The 18,690-nt window shown below is 59.1% G+C and overlaps 1 protein-coding gene across 3 annotated transcripts in view; it reads right to left on the bottom strand.

Moving 5' to 3' along the window:
* The window catches only part of CPLX1 (complexin 1), a 39,377-nt gene extending 22,439 nt beyond the window's left edge, over positions 1-16,938 (bottom strand). Inside the window, exons 1-2 of one of the 3 annotated variants that reach the window (XM_082391456.1) lie at positions 16,766-16,936; positions 15,334-15,438 (exon numbers count right to left, since the gene is read on the bottom strand). In XM_082391456.1, coding sequence (XP_082247582.1) covers positions 15,334-15,364 — 31 coding nt within the window. In that variant the 5' untranslated portion in view covers positions 15,365-15,438; positions 16,766-16,936. Of the gene's footprint in view, positions 1-15,333; positions 15,439-16,765 lie in introns of all 3 variants that reach the window. The other 2 variants (XM_082391457.1, XM_082391458.1) reach the window with 2 other exon arrangements.
* Positions 16,939-18,690: the final 1,752 nt, after the last annotated feature.

Here is an 18,690-nt window from a genome sequence, read left to right as displayed (position 1 = left end):
ATTCTGAATGACTGGAATCTTTTACGTTTATCGAGACTGGTTTTGTGGCCAAGAGTAAGGTCCATCCTGGTAAGTGCTCTGTGAGCTGCCATCTGAAGTGCCTGTAGAATAAGGTCCATCCTGGTAAGTGCCTTGTGAGCTGCCATCTGAAGCGCCTGTAGAATAAGGTCCATCCTGGTAAGTGCCCTGTGAGCTGCCATCTGAAGTGCCTGTAGAATAAGGTCCATCCTGGTAAGTGCCCTGTGAGCTGCCATCTGAAGTGCCTGTAGAAGCAGCCGGCCAGGTCAGCTGGCAGTTTGCTCAGGTCTGTGCGCCCTTCTGAGCGTCACCGCCCGAACCTGCAGGTTGTCTGTTTCTCTTCTAAGTTCTACCGGTTTTTGCTCACATGTCTTGAAGCTCAGTTATTACTTGTAGAAATGGTTGGGACTGTGGTGTCCTCTTCATTAACTGGCTCCTTTCTCACTAGGACAGGGCCGTCTTCACCCTTGGTCACAATCTTTGCTCTGAAATCTACTCTGTCTGACATGGATGTGGCCCCTCCAGGCTTCTTTTGATTAATATTAACATGGCTTCTCTTTTTCCATCTTTTTACTTTTCCCTTATTTGTGTCTTTATATTTCACGTGGGTTTCTTATAGGCCTCATAAAGTTAGGTCTTGATTTTCTACCCAATCCAACGTCTCCGCCTTTTACGAGAATGCTCCCAAGGGGAAGAGCAGAAAAAGCTACAGATCAGCAGGCACCCCTGAGAATAAGAAGAAGGGACAACCTCGGTTGTGGGGAAAGTTATCCTCAGACTAAACATGGCTCTGATGATACCTAACAAAGCTTAAAAACAAGACAGGAAAGAATCAAACTGTCTCTAAATAACCTGATCACATACTGAACAAAGTGAGTATATTTAGGAAAACAAAAATATCCAGCAGTGACAGGGTGAACTAAGTCACAATGTGTGGCATCCAGTGAAAATTTTCCAGGCATGCAAAGAAGGGGAAAACACAAACCATAACGAGGAAGCACTGACAGAGCTGACTATATAAATACGTATGGTGAAAACATCTAGAACATCATAGAGTTAAATGGCAAGTGAAAAACATGGAATGGTAAATAACAGAAAATTCACCTAAAATGTATAAATCATAAATAATGGCAAATACTGGGTATTCAAAAATTTTGCTGAGTGAATGAAAGATGTTAAATCACACTGTTATCCCCAAAATGTAATTAAAAATGAGATCAACTTTATCCATCCAATCAGCAATAGTTTGACAAAACCCCATGTTGGGGAGCGTGTGTGTGATCTGCATGGTGGAGCCTGGCTGTGGCATATTTTAGCGAGATCTACTTAGAGGGCAGCTTGGAAACGTGTGGCAGAAGATTAGCCGTGCACATCCTTCTGCCGTATTGTATTCATGTCAACAAAGATATCGTGTGCTATTGGTACCATGTATAAAATAGATAACTAATGAGGACCTACTGTATAGCTCAGGGAACTCTACTCAGTGCTCTGCGGTGACCTAAATGGGAAGGAAATCCAAGAAAGAGGGGATAAGGACTTCCCTGGTGGAGCAGTGACTAAGAATCCGTCTGCCAATGCAGGGGACACGGGTTCGATCCCTGGTCCAGGAAGATTCTACACGCTGCGGAGCAGCTAAGCCCGTGTGCCACAACTACTGAGCCTGAGTGCCACAACTACTGAAGCCCGCGTGTCTAGAGCCCGTGCTCCACAACAAGAGAAGCCACTGCAACGAGAAGCCCACACACCGCAAGGAAGAGTAGCCCCCGCTCGCCACAACTAAAGCCCGCGCGCAGCAACAAAGACCCAACACAGCCAAAAATAAAGAAATAAAATAAAGAAATTTTTTTAAAAAGAGGGGATGTATGTATACGTATGGCTGATTCACTTTGCTGTACAGCAGAAACTAATGCAACATTGTAAAGCAACTGCACTCCAATAAAAATTAATTAAAAAAACCAAAACACAAGGATATCGTGGTTTCCCGAAGGCCCCCTCTGCAGCCACAGCACTGCCACCTGAACACAAGAAACCACCTGAAAGACAAAGCTCCTGCTTGACTTCTCTCCCACGCGGCGCCTCTTGAGGCCTCACGTTTAGTGTTTGTTTACCTGGGTTTTGTTTATCTGTTTCCGACACTAGAATGTATGCTTCATCAGATAGAGACTCTCTGTCTGTGTGTCTGGCTTATGGTTAAGAACTCAATAAATATATATTGACTGACAGGATGTAAGTGCAGGAATGCCCACTGCAACATTGTTTATAAGTGCAAAGAGGCTGGACGTGTGATGCACAACATTAGGTACTGGTTAAGTCAATGGTAGTGAATTCATTCAAGTGCAATGACAGGCGTCTTAATACCAGACGTCCCAATGCCAGGCGTCCCAATACCAGGCGTTCCAATGGCAGGCGTCCTCCTAACACCAGGCGTCCTAACACCAGGCATCCCAACACTAGATGCTGTAATACTACTTATCCTAATACCAAGCATCCTCACCAGGTGTCCTAATACCAGGCATCCTAATACCAGATGCCGTAATACTACTTGTCCTAATATCGCCGTACCTCGTTTTACTGTGATTTGCTTTATTGTGCTTTGCAGATACTATGTTTTTCACAAATTAAAGGTCTGTGGCAGCCCCGCATCAAGCAAGACTACTGGCACCATGTTTTCAATAGCATTTACTCACTTCATGTCTCTTGTCACATCCTGGTAATTCTCACAATGTTTCAGACCCTCTACCAGCAAAAAAGACGACAACTCACTGAAGGCTCGGACGGTGGTCAGCATTTCTTAGCAGGAAAATTCTTCAATCAAGATGTGTACACGGGGCTTCCCTGGTGGCGCAGTGGTTGAGAATCCGCCTGCCAGTGCAGGGGACACGGGTTCGAGCCCTGGTCCGGGAAGATCCCACATGCCGCGGAGCGACTGGGCCCGTGAGCCACAACTACTAAGCCTGCGCGTCTGGAGCCTGTGCTCCGCAACAAGAGAGGCCGCGGCAGTGAGAGGCCCGCGCACCGCGATGAAGAGTGGCCCCCGCTTGCCACAACTAGAGAAAGCCCTCACACAGAACCGAAGACCCAGCACAGCCATAAATAAATAAATAAATAAATAAATAGACCCCAAAAATAAAAAAAAAAAAGATAGGTACACTGTTTTTTTTAGACATAATGCTATTGCACACTTAACAGACTACACTGTAGTGTAAACACATCTTTTATTTGTACTGGGAGACCAAAAAATTCACACAACTCACTTTATTGCGATACTCTTTATTGCGGTGGTCTGCAACCAAACCCGCAATATCTCTGGGGTCTGCCTGCACTGGTCTTCCCGACACCCGGCGGGCTCACTCCAGCTAACCCTGTGCTCCATGTCCTAATTCCAGGAGGTCTAACAACTGACGGTACCGTGTTCTAGTTAAACATGCTGGATCGAACGCACGTGCTTATCTACACCGCTTTCCACAACCCCACTAAAACTGGAGCAAGGAAATGTAAAAGTATAATTCCACAAGGACAAACAGAACAGGAGAGGAGAGAACAAGGTAGCCGAGGTATCCAATTTGGGGAAGTGGAGAGCAGACGTGCAGGCGGCACCCAAGCAAGAACGGGGGGAGAGGCCAAGCTGATGTGCTGGCAGAACCCAGGACGACTCTGGGATCAGAGGCGCTAGGCCCTGGGGGAGGTGGGGCGCGAGGGAGGGGCTGAGGTCCGCATGAGGGGCACCTGCGCTCCACGCCCTGGGGACCAACCACCCAAGCGGCAAGGGGGAATCAAAAACCCGTTTCGCTGGAGAAACTGAACCAGAGCCCCTCCAGGGTCAGACCAGTCTCAGGCACTGTGGGGGCAGAGGTGACGCATCCACCTGCAGACAGGGGTCAAGGGGATATTTGTTTCCTGAACTTGGGGACCTCACCAAGCCCCCACCCACTGCCCTGCTCACGGAACCCGCCATCCAGCCACGCAGAATCTGTTTCTGGAGAAATGCAGCCACGCCCCCCAACAAGACGGAAAGACGCTACCATCTGGGGCTCTCCAAACGTAAAAGCCAGCTTCCCACATGTTTCTCCCACAGGTAAGCCAGAAGTCCCCCACAGCACACAGGACCTCAGCCAGGCTTTCAGAACTCACCCAGAGAGCCCCCAGCATGAAGATGGCACCCAGACAGGCAAGGGTGCTCAGAGGAGACAGGACAAGGGCCAGGGGAACTCTTGAAAGGGAGGGCGTTCAGAAGGCATGGAGGAGATTTTGGAAGTTAAAAATGTAAATGCAGAAATGAAAATTCAGCTGAAGAGTTAGAAAATGAAAGTAAGGAAATATCCCAGAAAGTAGAACAAAAGATAAGGAGATGAACAATGGGAAAGAAAACACGAAGAAACAGAGAATCAGAGCAGAGTGGGCCGGAGCTGAGAGGGGCCGGTGAGGGACCAGCAAGGAGGCAACCAGAGCCCTGTCCCCAGGCTGAGTAAGTGCACCCGAGGGGGATGAAAGAAGACCTACAGCAAGGTCCTGAGAGCTTGAAATTTCAAAATGCCAAGTCAAAGAGGAAACTGTAAAAGCCTCCAGAGAGAAAAAGCAAACTGGTCATGTAAAAAGCACTGGAAGTGAGAAGAGCATGGGACTTAATAGCAGCTTTAGAACCTGCAAGACAACTGAAAAAAGGTTTCAAAATTCCCAGGAGGAAATGCTTTAAAATCTACAACTTTATACCCAGCCCAACTGGCAGTTATGCCCCGAGGCAGAATAGACTCCATGGTCCTCCCGCGCGCCCTCTGTTGGAAAGTTCCCAAAGGCCCCGCAGGAGAGGAGCAAGGAGAGGGGCCTCGTCCATGAGGCGGGGACAGCGCACAGTGCCGAGGGGGCGGAATGTGCCCGAGTCCCGGGCAGCAGCTCCAGCAGTTTGTCTGGGACCTTCAACCACGTGGCAATATCATGCGTGAGGGGGTGGGGCTGCTGGAGCACGGGAAGAGTTAGAGAGAACACAGAACATCAGACAAACAGGAAACGAGATACGTGTTAACTCAGGGCAAACCACAGGTTCAGGAAGAAAGAGTGTCGTCCAGGCGCCTGTTGCCGAGGGGACATGGGGGGAGGGGAAGGAGGTCTCTCCCAGCTCAGGGCCCCCACCCATTCCAGGAAACTAGCAGAATGTCTGAGATGACCCACGAGCGCATTACTGAGGAACAGCGGGGACGCGTCCACGAGGACCGCTCCTTGCTGGCACTTTCCGTTCCAATGGGCTCCTTGGGTCTGGATTCGAATTATACCCGCAGCCCCGCCTCTGCCAGGAGGATGGGAGGAAGGTGGGCAAATATGTACAAACTGTTCCTGGAACTTGGAGTTAAGTCTGTACTGATTCTGTAGCTAATCACCCAAAGGGCGAGTTTCGTCTAAACCTGTCTACACAACAGACAGAAACTTCCCTGAAACACGCACTGTTCAAAGAGCTGCTGTCAGGAAACAACGTTGTCCAGCGTTTTCTGTCTAAAGCTGTTTTAAACCACAGTCACCGTGGCAGGCTGATCCTCCTCCCCCAGCTTTGGAATAGCCAGCTGACCCCCGAACTAGTTCTAATAAATGGACAGCATAAAGAACTTTGCAGAGTCTTTTAAAATTAGAAATAGATCTGAAGGCACTTCTCCTGGAAAAAAATAATATTATTTCAAATAAGTAATGAGTGATTCTAGCAGATGAGTTTGAAAGCAATGCGGTGTCTCAATTTTCCATATCACTTCTTTATGCTTTTCTGTATTATTTCAATTCCCTACAATGAACATGTATTAGTTTCATGGTAGGAAAAAAACCCACTTTCATGTTAAAAAAGAAATGTGGATAAATAATTCAACAAATTGAATGCAAAGATAAAAATACGTTTGTGTATTAAGAAAACATGGGCTGTAATACCAATCCTCCAGATCGAAATCACAAAGAACAGAGGTGGGTGTGGGTGAAGGCCGGACAGAGGAGCTCACAGAACTGCTGGAAGGACTTGGCAAGAGCTTGAAACACACAGCGTCGCTCCTGACAGCAACAATTAGAGCTTGAATAATATCTTCAAAGGGCGTGTGGGTTCCAAAACACTGCAGAAGGTTTTTAAAAAGAAAATTTAGTACATGTATTAAGATTAAATAAGTGAAATAGCAAGGAAGCATTTTAAAAAGGTGAAAGTTAAGGTGACACAAGTTGGATCAGATGTTAATTGTGATGATACACATTCAACAGTTAGTGTTCTTGCAAAGCGAAACATAAAGCGACGCCCCTCAAAGACGCCCACCCCGCTGCCCTGTGGAGGGTGCTTGGCCTGAGGGGCCTGTGGCCGGGATCCGCGGGCACCGCCTGCCTGGCCTGCGTCAGAGTCTCCTCGACACCCCGGGCCAAGGAGCAGACCAGCGTCCAAGGAGCAGCCAAACCTGCCTCGCCCCCGTCCACTGCCCATCATCCACCGCCCCGGGGCCCGGCTTCCGAACGCCTGCCCAGCCGCACTCCCACCCACTGGCCAAGCTCCAAAGGAACCGGAGGAGGGCGAGCGGGCTTTCTGCCTCATCCTAGCCGGCAGACAGGGCCCACCCCCTCCTGAGTGTCTCTGCCCAGCCCTCGGGGACGGGAGGCACAAGGCACGGGCCCTGTCTCACCCTGCTGACCACCGTGCTCTGGCCCCAGGCCTGGCGGCCTCGCCTCCTGAAGCTGGCCGAGGGCCACGGCCGGGGGGCTGGCCGGCTGGCTGGTCACGTGGAAGGTCCCCGCTCTAGTCTCGACTAAATCAGACCCCGGCCTGCACTGCCCTCATCTTCTGCGGTGCTCCTCCTGCTTCTGTGGCCTTGGAAACCTCTCTTGCTGGTCTGGGGCACCGGTCAGATGTTCCACACCCGTCGGGGAGAGGCCCCAGGCCACCGCTGTCCCTGCCTGCTAAGCCGGGTGCCAGGTGGCGCGTCTGGTCTTGGCTTCAGGAGGGGACACATGGAGACAGAGGCGAGATGAAAATGCCGATTAGCGAGTCCAAACAGAACCAGGATCTGAGACAGATGGCGCGGCCGCCGGCTTCCTCGTGCCTGGACCCCAGCTCGCCTGCGCTCACCCGCTGCCCAGTCTGCCAGGGGAGGGGCACAGGGCCAGGGGGAGCGGCCCGGGCCCTGAGGCCACCTGAGGCGAGAGCAGAGGCTCACGAGCTTCTGCCCCCCAGCAGCCCCTCCTAGCCACCTCCACGCAGGCCCGGTGCCAGGTGCACAGACCCCCTTGGCCACAGCCCGATGCACAGCTGGGGTGGGACGGCGAGGCACGGGGGCACCGGGGTGTTACCGTGTGGGGACTCAGGGACCCGGCCGTGTCTGCTCCTGCGCAGGGCGGGCTCCGCCAGCAGGGTGTTGGCAGGCAGCAGCCTGTGGACCAGGCGCAGAGCAGACCCATTTCCAGAGGCTTCCTTCTGAAGGACGCTAAGCGCAAGATGGTCCTCGGCCCCAAGGACCCTCCAGGGCCTGAGGCTGGCAGTCTGCTGGGGCTCCGCCCTCACCTTCTGTTCAACTGTTTCTATTCTCCTTGCTTCCTCCTCCTGCCCGCAGCCCTTGCACTTCTTCCTCTCCCAAGAGGCCCCCCACCTGTGGCCTTCCCGCCGGTTCTTGGGCCGCTGGGGGCCACAGGGTGAAGGCAGAGGCCTGGGGCTGAGGCGGCCTGGGGTGCACGCGATGGACAGCACCCTCTTGGTGAAGCCCACCTCCCAGCCCAGGAAGCAAAGCTCAGCACGCGGTTCTGACGTTTCCGCTCGGACAAGGCCACGGCTTTCCCAGGGAAATGTTAGGAGCAGCCATTAGCACCAAAAGATGCAGAGCCGGGGCTGCTCCAGCCAGCTGCCCGACCCCAGGGTGCTTGACCTTCCGAGTCTCAGTCTGCACTGGCACCCAGCACCCAGCACTAGCACTCAGAATCCAGCCCACAGCACCCTCGTCACCCAACATGCAGCACCCTCAGAGCTCAGCGCATAGTACCCAGCACTCAACATGCTGCACTCAGCACCTAGCACCCAGCATTCAGCACCCAGCACTAGCACTCAATCCAACCCACAGCACCCTCAGAACTCAGCACAGAGCACCCAGCACTCAACATGCTGCACCCAGCACCCAGCACTAGCACCCAGAACCCAACCCTCAGTACCCTCAGCACACAACACGCAGCACCCTCAGAACTCAGAACGCAGCACGCAGCACCTGGCACTCAGTACCCAGTACCCTAAGCCTTCCGCTGGCCCCCAAGGAGGGGCCTGGCCTCAGACACGACAGTTCATGGTCTAGTCCAGGGGACCAAAAGGGACCCATAGGGTGGGACGGGGGCTCTCCCCGACCCTGCCGGGCTGCCCCCCTAAGAAGCAGCCAGGGGTCCTGACTGATCCCTGCAGGGGTGAGAGAAGCCGCATTCTACCCTGTCCAGGAGATGAGAACAGTGAGGGCAAAGCTGGAAAACAGTGATCTGTACAGAGCCCAAGCACAGGCAGGCCAGGAGGAGGCTCTGGAGGGACCCCAGCCAGAGTCCCCCGCCCTCCCCGCAGACAGGATCCGGGGGCTCTGAGCAGCCGACAGCCAACGGCAGGAGCCTCAGGAGGACCCCATTCTCCTCTCCTCTGCCACGTGGAGCAGAAGCCCCGAGGGGGGCCGCCCTAGGGAGGGGCCGCTTGGAGCTGCCAGGAGCCCCCTCCCCTGATCTGCTTTGACCTGGGTTTGGGTTCACGAGGCCGAGGTCTCTGAAACTTTGTCAGCATTGGGATTTGCCTGGACTTGATGCTGGCTCTGAGGTTTTCATTAAGTCCCTGCCTGCTCTGTAAAATGTCCCAGCATTAAATGCAGGGCGACCCGGAGCCAGCCTGTCAGCCTCCAATGTCAGCACAAGATTACTGAGAGCTCGTCACGCAGGAACTATTCAAACAAGCGCTTTAATCCCAACCAGAACTCCTCGCCAACCAAGGCAAAAAATAAAAGACTTTATGCGTTGAAGTGCATTATATGCAGTTTATTCCCTGGTTGGGGCTAAAGCATTTATAACTGAGTGGCGGCTGAATCACCAGGAGTGCCCTCTCCTGAGGGAAGGGCTGTCCAGGGCTTCAGGAGAAAAGGCAGTTTCTCCGAAGTGCCCTTTCAGCCTCTACGAGACAAGGGGTAAGAAGCGTCTTCACTGAGCCCCATGAAGTAAGCTAGCACTTTCTCAATCCAACATGGCATCTGGGAAGCCCATTCTGAATGAAAATTGGTATTTTATCTCCAAGTATTTGCCAGCCGCCTGTGGAGGAGGAGCCCGGCTCTCAAGGGTGAGCAGGGGAAGGAGGAGGCACCTCTGCCCTCTGAGAGCTCATGGTCTGGGGCTCCTGCACCTGGAAATCAAGGTTTCCCAAGCTGATGCATGCTGTGCTGCCTTGTTTGGAGGATGATGTGCCTCCTTGGCCCTCACCTTCTTCCCAGACCTTCTTGCCCAAGACACAGAAATGGAAACCATCTACAAGATTCCACAGACACACTCGCCAAGCAGACAAAGGGATTGTCTCCTTCTCCCTCCCCTAAGTGTATACGTGACGCTGGAGCAGCAGCAGCCACTTTGTGACCGTGAGGAGCAAGCTGACTGCTCCACTAGGATGACAGGAGCACAACGAAAGCCAGAGCCAGGTCCCTGATGGCACCGCTGAGCAGCTGAGCCACTTCCTGACACCTCATCATGTGAAAAAAACAAACTTCGATTCAAAGCACTCTCTGTCTGGTTCTCTGTAATCTGAGTCAAAAGCATTTTCCCCAGTGCAGAATTCTCGAGTTTCCCCTCCCAATCTGCTCCTTTCCCTGCAGCACAGCTCAGCTTGTGATGCTCATCCTACCAGATGCCAGAGAACTGGCCTCGCCTGGCCAGTGTCCCAGCAGAGCAGCCCTGGGCATGTGGGAGGCCCCTGATAAACAGAGTGAACCCTGAAACAGACAGACAGGGCAGGGGAGCCTGTGGGACCAGCCCAGGCCTCAGGACCTGGGTCTGGGACAGGATGGGGACGCCTGGCCTCGCCCTCGATGTAGAGTCCCATGGGTGGACACTGGGGGCCGGGACAGGACTGCCTCTGCGGCCCTGACATGGGGGTCCTAGGAGGCGAGGCAAGGGAAGGTCTGGGGAAGAGCCACGTCTGACCGGCAGAGACCTCAGGAGCCCCAGTTCTGGGCCCCCCAAGCAGCTGCAGACAGGCCTCAGCTGGGCGCTGTGGAGTTGGCAGCAGGGAAGGGGGGCTCCGGCTGCTGCACAGGAGAGGAAGGAGGCCCCCAACAGCCCAGGGGTGGGGGAGGTGCTGGCCCTGAGGGAGGGGCTCCCCTGCCCAGGGCTTCTGGCTCACAGAGGGGGCTCTCCCTCATGTGAGCCCCGAGGTGGGCGCTGCCCCCCCTTCTCCTGGATCTGGTCCCCGTGGCCCCTAGACATCTGGGAACTGATCCCCACGAGACCCCCGAGGTGTCCCGGCCAAGAGCGCATAACCCACCACCAGCAAGGTGTGGAGGCCCCCGGCCCAGGCTCTCCCTGGGGGGTGTCAGTAGAGCACTTTCCCTCCCTCCGTGCAGGTCTGGGTGACAGAGCCCCTGCTGCCCGCACACGCACAGACGTGCCGGCCTCAGGACAGCGGCTGGTCATTCCCTCGTCCTCCCCACGCACCAGGCACAGGCCCCCTGCCCTCCCGCTCCCCGAGAGAGGGCAGCCTCTCAGCTGAGCCCAGGCCAGCCTCCCTGCCCGCAGGACGGGCCCAGGGCCGACTCACCACAGGACACCATCCACACTGACCGAGCCCCTGGATGTGGCCAGGGCAGACCTGAGCTCGGGGAGAAGACCCCTTAGGCTTGGGCACTGGGCTGCCTTCCAAGCCCGTCCCAGCCCCTACGGCCCCTGGACCTTTGCATGTACTGTGTCCCATTCTGTCTACTCCTCCTTGGAGCCCACCTCGGACATGCCCTCCTCCATGAAACCCTCCCCTACCCCTCACCAGTCCTGAGGACCTAAGCATGTTCCAGACACAAAACATGCCACACTGAGCAGAACAATGGGACAGACAGCCACGAACCGGGTCACTTGGGCCAAAATAGACACACTGCTCCTGATTTAGTCTGATGGGCGTCTACAGGGACCACGTTAACCCGACAACTGCCCACGCTCTTGTCCACGAGGTAAATATAGCTCCAGGGCCATTTGCCACTTCCTGGTCTTGGGGGAAAACAGTTTCTTCAAATTATACCCTTGAGGACCCTGAGTCCCAGATCTGTGCAGATGTGGCCGGAGGGCCTGGCCCTGGCTCAAGGCCACTTTGCCGCAGACAAGCTCCCAAGCCATCACGTGACTGTGCATCAGTGTTTTCTTCTCTTGGGGATGGAACACTGGCTCATTTAAACGTGGGGGTGTGTTGATGGATCTCAGGAGGCCCAAGACCCGTCAAGTCCTCCAGGACGTTTCTCTCGGGGAGAACAAGTTTGCCAATAGCTGCTCACTTTCCTCGACTACTTGGCCCCAGAAGAATGCTCCCTGGCCAGCCCCGAGGGCCCCCAGCTCCCTGGCCTCAGGGCAGACGCCAGCAGAGCCATGTCCCAGGGATCACATCTTCTGAGTCTGAAGGAACCCAGGCGCCCTGTCAGTCCACGGAGAACTCAGGCCCTAAGAGCAGACACTCCAGGGGCCCCGCCCGGTCCCACGCGGGCTGCGTCGAGAGAGAGGGAGAGAGAGAGGTGGGCCCGGAGCAGAGCCCTCCAATGTCCACTCCAGGGGCCCAGAGGCCGGGCGTCTGCGCAGACCCTGCCATCTCACCTGTCCCTTCCTCTGTGGCCCACGCCACCCACCTGCTCTCAGAGGAACAGCTCGAAGCCGGGAGTCTGCGTGAAGTCACGATTTGGGGCCGCTGGCCTTGCTGAGACGTGACAGGGCAGGACAGCTGATGTGTCAGCACCTGAGTCCGGGACCACGGTTCACCACCCACAGCCGGGCCGCGGACAGCCCCCGCCCCCACGCCCGCAGCCTGCAGCCCACCTGCCGGCCCCTCCCAGCGGCCTTCCCCCGCCTGCTCGCACCGCCCCCGGCGGCCCCTCGTCACCACGACGTGACACCTCCGCATCAACCCCCCCGTCCCTTCCCTCCAGCAGTAGGTGCCCCCGAGGTCCGTGCCTGCGCCCACGTGGCCTGTGGTCCCCAGAGAGGTGGGCTCTGTGTCCGACCAGACAGGCCAGTGGAGAGGGCCCTCAGCAGGGCCCCGCGGCGGCCACAGCGGCAGAGCCAGAAGCCCGCCGGCAGGGCCGGGGCCCCAGTACGGGCTTGCCCGGGGCCCAGCCCCGCCTCGCGGTGCCCAGATCGTGCCGACAAGCAGGACGGACGGGGCAGAGGCTGCCGGCGGAGCGGAGACCAGACGACTGAGGGAGTGCGAGGCGTGTGTGCCCCGGACCAGCCCCGTCAGCGCTCCCCAGGACGCTCAGCGCTGGGGGGGCGGACACGTCGGGGCCAGGCGGGTGGGGCCAGAGGCGTGGGCGGCGTGCACCTGTCCACGGCCCTGCAGGTCCCAGGCCGGCCCCAGGCTGGGCGCCCCCTAAGGGCCCCAGAGGGGACCAGGCTGGGCAGACACAGGCCTGCGTCTCGGGGGCTGTGGGCGCCCCGTCTGTCTGTCTGTGTGACGCGGGATTCCTGAGTCCCGCAGCTGCTATCCCCGCCAGGCGGTCACCTGGAAACCTCTGCCCCAACAAAGGGCTTGCCTGCGATGCAGGGCCAGGCAGATGGCGCAGCTTAATTAGGGCGCACGGAGTCTTGTCCCCAGCGCGGCAAGCAAGGCCTGCCCGGGGCTCCCTCCAGGCCTGTCTCTCCTCTCATGTCCGCCGTGAACCTTTCTCTGACTGAGTGTGTGTGTGTGTGTGTGGATGTGTCTCTGCTTCTCGCCCTGACTCTATTTCTCAGTTTGTTTCTAATACATCCCTGTCTCTGTGTGCCTCTCTGTCTGCCTGTCTCTCTGTTTGTCTCTGTCTCTCTCTGTCTGTCTCTCTATGTCTATGTCTGTCACTGTCTGTCTGTTTTTCTGTCTCTCTGTTTCTGTCTCTCTCTGTGTCTCTCTGTCTCCCTCTCTGTCTGTTTCTCCTTATCTGTCCCTCTGTCTATGTCTCTCTGTCTGTCTGTCTCTGTCTACGTCTCTTTGTCTGTCTCTGTGTCCTGCATTTACACTTCCTGACCTGATTCCTCGGGTTCCCCAGTCTCCGTCTCGGCCACCCCGTCTTTTCCATGGTGCTTTCCTCAGCTGTCCTGCTCTGAGCCTCTGATCCCCCAGCCGCCTTCCCTGCCTGACCCCCGCAGCCTGGCTCCTGCTGTCCCGCTCCCGCACCCATCTCCCTCCGGTCCCGTTTCCCCACATCTCTGTGTCTCCAGTGTCAGAGGCATTTCCCTTCGTCTTTTTCTCGGTCTGTCTCTGGCCGTATCCCCTCTGAGTTAGCCTGTCTCTGGACGGCATCCGGGGTTCGTCCCCCCTCTGTGTCCAGGGCTCTGGCCTGTCTCTCTTGGAATCATCTCTTGGTCTCCATCTGTCTCTCACCCACACTCATCCGGAGAGAACAAAATGACGCCCACCGGGGGAGAGAAAACACGGCAACAGAAAGCAAGGCCTCACCTGGAGCAGCCCCTGCCCCCAGCAGCACTGGGGTGCGAATGGGGTGGGAGTTGGGGGGAACGCCGGGTCTGCGGCCCCAGGGAGTAGCTCCTGCCCGAGGGGCCTCCGCTGGCGGCGCCCAGGCTCCCACATCACTGGTGAAGCCGCCCTGTCACCGCCGCAGGAGAAACTTTGGGCTGACACGGAACAAAGGGAATCCAGGCTGGCAATTACCCAGCTAATTTCAGCTATGCAGACAGCGAAATCAGATATTTCAGTTTTCTTACAAGCCCACCTCGGGGCCTGAATTAGCCACCTAATTAATTACCTGTGACAGCCTGGGACTGGCTGGGTGCAGCCTGGGTCCCTCCTGGTGCCAGGATGCTGCTTGCCCCTGAATCACGTTCCAGTGACGTAACCATTATAATTAGACTCAACCTGCAGCCTATCCTTGACCACGAAGTCAGGAAATGTGGCCCCGGGCCAGGCCCAGACGTCTTTCCATTTAATTTGTGTTGAGTGGAAATGCAGTCACTCTCCAGGAGACAAGCCCACCCGTGGGGCTCCTGTCCTGGGCATGGTGGCACTGGTCCCTCTATCCTGCCCCTCGTTCCTAGCACGAGAGCCCCCATGGTGCCCCACCTCTGGTGAAAAGCTCTCCATCACTCCTGCCAAGAGGTGGCCTTGTCATGCATCACCTGACACGTGCCCGGCTGTGAAAGGCATCAGGTCAGGGTGTGACCCACAGAGGCCACGTATGGCCCCAGGGTGGTCCCGTCGCACAAGGAAGACATCACTAATGGCAGAATCAGGCAGCGGCCGCCAGCTCCCATCACAGGGAGCGCCCAGAGCTGGCGCTGCACCAGGGAAGCCAGGGTGCACAGGGCCGGCCCCGTGGGCCAGGCTGACCAGGACGCAACTGTGCCAGTGCGGACCTCGATCCACTCCCCCGCCCACCTTCTGGGCCAGGGTCTCAGCTCACTGTCCTACATCATCTTCCTCTCCCGGGCCAGGCTCTCCGGCTGTGGTGATGGCCTTGACCCAAGGAGGCACAGGATTCCTTTCAAAAGCCTCAGCAGGGTTGGAAGCGGGGTCCCCTCCCTCAACACACAAAGAGGCTGCACTGCCTTCACGGGGGCGGGGAGGTGGGGACGCAGGTGGGCACACACAAGCTACCCGGGGCCTCTTCTCTCATCGCCTGCGCGCAGCCAGCCCTGGCTCCCTGTGCACGCCGGGGGCCCCTCCCTCGTGACGCCACAAGTCCTTGCTGGGTGCCACAGGGCCAGCTCTGCTCCTTACCCCACTCTGCCTGCTGTGGTCACTCTGCGGCCTCCTGCACCTCTGCTCATCAGAGGCAAAGTCCCCGTGGGGGGCCACCGGATCTGACCAGTGAGACTGACCCCTGGCGCCCCCTGGGGTGTGCTCCCGAGGCCGACGGAGGTGCCGCTGCTCAGCACCATGTGGGGGGCTCCGCCCGGCCACAGCGCGCTGGCATGCCTCCTCCCCCACCCCCAAAGCCGGCCAAGGGGATTCAGGACGCACTGCCTTTGGCCCCTCCCTGTTCGTCCCCCCGTCCCGCCTTCCATCCCCGGCCCAGAGGGAGCCTGCAGGTGCGATTGCGGGGCTTGTGGGGCGAAGTCCGACGGTGACCATGTGCCGCGTGAGACCCCGCGTGTCTGCGTACTGCTGGGTGTGCAGCGTGCCCCCCTCCCTACCTCCCAGGGCCTGTTTCATCACGAACTCCATGGTGACGGCTTTGAGTTCTCAGCGGCTCCTCGGAGGGTCACAGCTCACGTGCGAACGTGGCCAGGAGTTGTCTGCTTGGGGAGAGGACATGGTCACAGGTCACCAGCGGGGCTGGGGGAGGGCTTCTTCCTTGTCCCCTCCCAACTTCCCCTAGGAGCAGGTCTGGGGCGTGAGAGAGCATCATTCGTGGTCCCCCCAACACCTGGAGGCTGGACCTCAACATGGGACAGGCACCTGGGTCTGGGAAGGTCCCTGCAAAGCGGTCTCTCTGGGCCCCTGGGGTTTGTGAAGCCGGCGTCCGGCTGCTACCGCAGGGATGGGGGCGTGCAGCTCCGAAGGAGCCTGCCTTTGAGAAGCGGGGGCAGGCCCAGGGGCGTTTGGAGGTGACTGGCTCTGCTGCCTCTTTGGGGGAGCCCTGGGCCACAGGGGCGGGGACCCATCTAAAGGATGGGAAAGGTCAGTGTGGATGGGACCTGGGCGGGAGCTCCCTTTGGCTTCCGATGGAAGAGTCTTGGGAGACCAGGTTTCACCCAGGGGAGAGGCCAGCACCCACTGCCCCCTGCACACAGCAGAGACTGGGGTGGAAGGGAGAAACGGCAGGGGGCCCAGCCTTCGGGGAACAAATGAAGTGGTGGGGGCAGACCACCCCTCCACCTGCATCCGCATGGGTGGGGACCTCCAGGGTCCAGGCCAGCTGCAAGTCTGGTGAGGAGGTGCTTCCTGTAAAATCAGCAGCTGCAGTGCCCCCCCACCACACCCGTCTGGTGAGGTCTCTCCTGGCAGGGAAACCCAGGTCCCTAGAGATCCACTGTTTTATGGGGTTTTTTTTTTTCCTTTTCAGATGAAGGAGACCCGCGTGTGTGCAGGCTGGGGGGGGGGGCGGGCGTCCCCCTGCCTCCCCGCAAAGCGCTGGCGCGCAGGGGCGCCTTTGCCGCAAAGCAGATTCTCTTCCAAACTTCTCCCCTACCTCCTGGTGGGGAGGGAGTCTCAGGGCCCAGCCCTGAGAGGTTGGGGCGCTGCTGGAGCTCCCCCAGCGCTCCCACCGCCCCCCCCCGCACGGCTCAGGGCTCCCGCGGCCGCCGCACCCCTTGGCTTTGCGGGCGAGCGAGTTGCCCGGCTCTGCCAAGCGGCCCTCAGGCGGGAGAGCGCCAGGAGAAAGAAAGAAAGAGACGGAGGACGAGGGAGGGGAAGGGGAGACGCGAGAAGCAGGAGACTCGGAGAAGGAGCAAGAACGAGGGAGGGCGCGGGCCGGGACCCCTGGGCCGCTTCAGCACCGCGCCGGCGGACAGCGCCCGCCGGGGGCCGACTGAGCGCCCAGCCCGGGCCGGGTAGGGGGCACCTGGGGCCGAGCGCCCGCCCTGCGGGTCCTGGGAAAGAGCTGCGCGCGGGGGCGCCGGTTACCTTCCTGGGGCTGGGGCCGGGGCGCGGGCGGGCGGTCAGCGGCAGAGCGCGCTCGGGCCGGCCGGGTCCATGTGGCGCCCCTGGAACTGCGGCGGCAGCTGAAGGGCACCGCGAGGAGGGCGCATCACATGTAGGCGCTCCCCGCCCCCCGCCCGCGTCCGAGCGTGACGAGGTGGGCGGGGCCGCGGCGGCTGGGCGGGCGCCCGCGGGAGGCGGGGACCGGAGGGGCGGAGCCGCGCCCCCCTTACCCTCCGAAACGCTGCCCCCGGGCCGGATTCGGGGGGGATACCGGGGCGCGAGCTCCCGAGCCAGCGCGCACGACCCCGGCCCACCCCTCAGTCCAGAAGCCCAGATACTGCCCCCAGCCACCGCCACCCACTCTGTGTGGACCGGGCGGGGGCCGCCCCCCCAACGGCTAGACAAGGTCCCGCACTCCCATCCGCTTCCGCCCGTGCGGGGCACCTAGCGTGCGGACGGATACGTGCGCAGCGCCAGTGAGCGAAGTCCTTTCCCGTCTAGCCGCTGTCGGGGGGAGCTGGGCGTCGCGGCTCTGGTCGCCATCCCACTCTCCGCCGACGCGCGCGGGAAGGGGTTCCCCGGCGCAGCCGGTGACAGCGGTCCCCACCGGGCCGAGTGCCCCTGAGCGCTGTCCTGGCCCCGGACCCCCGCCGTTCCCGGGCCTCCCGCACCGCTGGGCGTGAGAAGGGAGCCCCCAGACGCCAGAAAACCCATCCAACCGTTGGAGGAGAGCAGCCCGCAGACCACCGGGACCTATTTTTCTGCGTAACAGAGTCGCAGAGAAGGAGCCACGCCGTTTCATTTTAGTGGGACAGAGGCCGAGAGACCCTCGCCCCCTCGGCCGGCGGCCCCACGCCGGGCAGGGACGCGCAGAGGTCACTGCGGACCGGCCGCTCCGCTCCGTGTGCCCGCAGCCCCGCCCCCGCCGCGGCCGCCCCCTCCCTGAGGCCTCCGGGATTTCCTCTGCGGCGTTAACCGCGCTGCGGGGAGACCGGGGTCGCTGCAAGGTCGGCGGCTCGGCCTCCAGTCCCACCGCCCCTCCTGGGGTCACAAGAGTGTTGTGGGAGGGGCCCGGGTCTCCGCTGGCCTCCTGGTTGGTGGGCGGACACCCCTGGTGGCCGCTGCGTTAGCTTTCACCCTCCCCTCTCAGCTGAGGCATCAGGACTCCCTGGGCCTGGGTGGAAGGGGCAGATCCTGGAAACCCCACCCCGAGGGAGCACTCCTCACGCCGCTCCCCCAGGACAGTCGGCCTGAACTCCAGAGGGCGTGCCTGTTTCCCCCCATCTGCTTGGAGCCCGGGCTCCCAGCGCCCACCCCTCGCTGACCTCTGCAGGCCCAACTGTGCGCATCGGTGGCCCGGCAGGGCCGCCCAGCCGGCAGGAGTGAGGAAGGGGAGGGGGTGGAGGAGGCCAGCACAGCTTTCTGGGAGTTGGCAGGGGCACCGCCACTCTGCAGCTACTCTGGCCAGCGAGGGCCCTGCTGGCCGTGGGGGAGGCTCACATCCCAGGACGCACGGGGCTGCAGCCTCCCCGGACGCAGGGGCCGTGGGAGCTGGCCGCGGCTCTGTCCATTCCTCCTGCCAGCTGGCTCTGGGCAAGGAGGTGCAAGGTGGGTGCAGTGGGGCTGCTCAGAAGGGGGGGCCTGGGGACCGAACGCGGGGCTCACAGAGGCTGCAGGGAGCGCCTCTTGCTAGCCCGCACTGGCCGACCCCTGGAGTGTGAGAAGCACGTGTTCATTGCACCTCTACCGCCACCCTTCACGTGACGTGGGTCGAAGCCCCAGGCCTTTTGCAGGTCTGGGGACAGGTGCTCTGTGGAGGGAGTGGTCGCCTGTTTCCCGGTGTCTGGGGGTCTGAGGGTCCAGCCTGAGCCCTCAGGGTCTGCTCAGCCTGGCCCTTCAGTGTCCTC

The sequence above is a fragment of the Balaenoptera borealis genome (assembly GCF_965194805.1).
Source record: "Balaenoptera borealis genome assembly, chromosome: 4".
NCBI lineage: Eukaryota > Metazoa > Chordata > Mammalia > Artiodactyla > Balaenopteridae > Balaenoptera > Balaenoptera borealis.
This window is presented reverse-complemented; position numbering and strand designations above follow the sequence as displayed.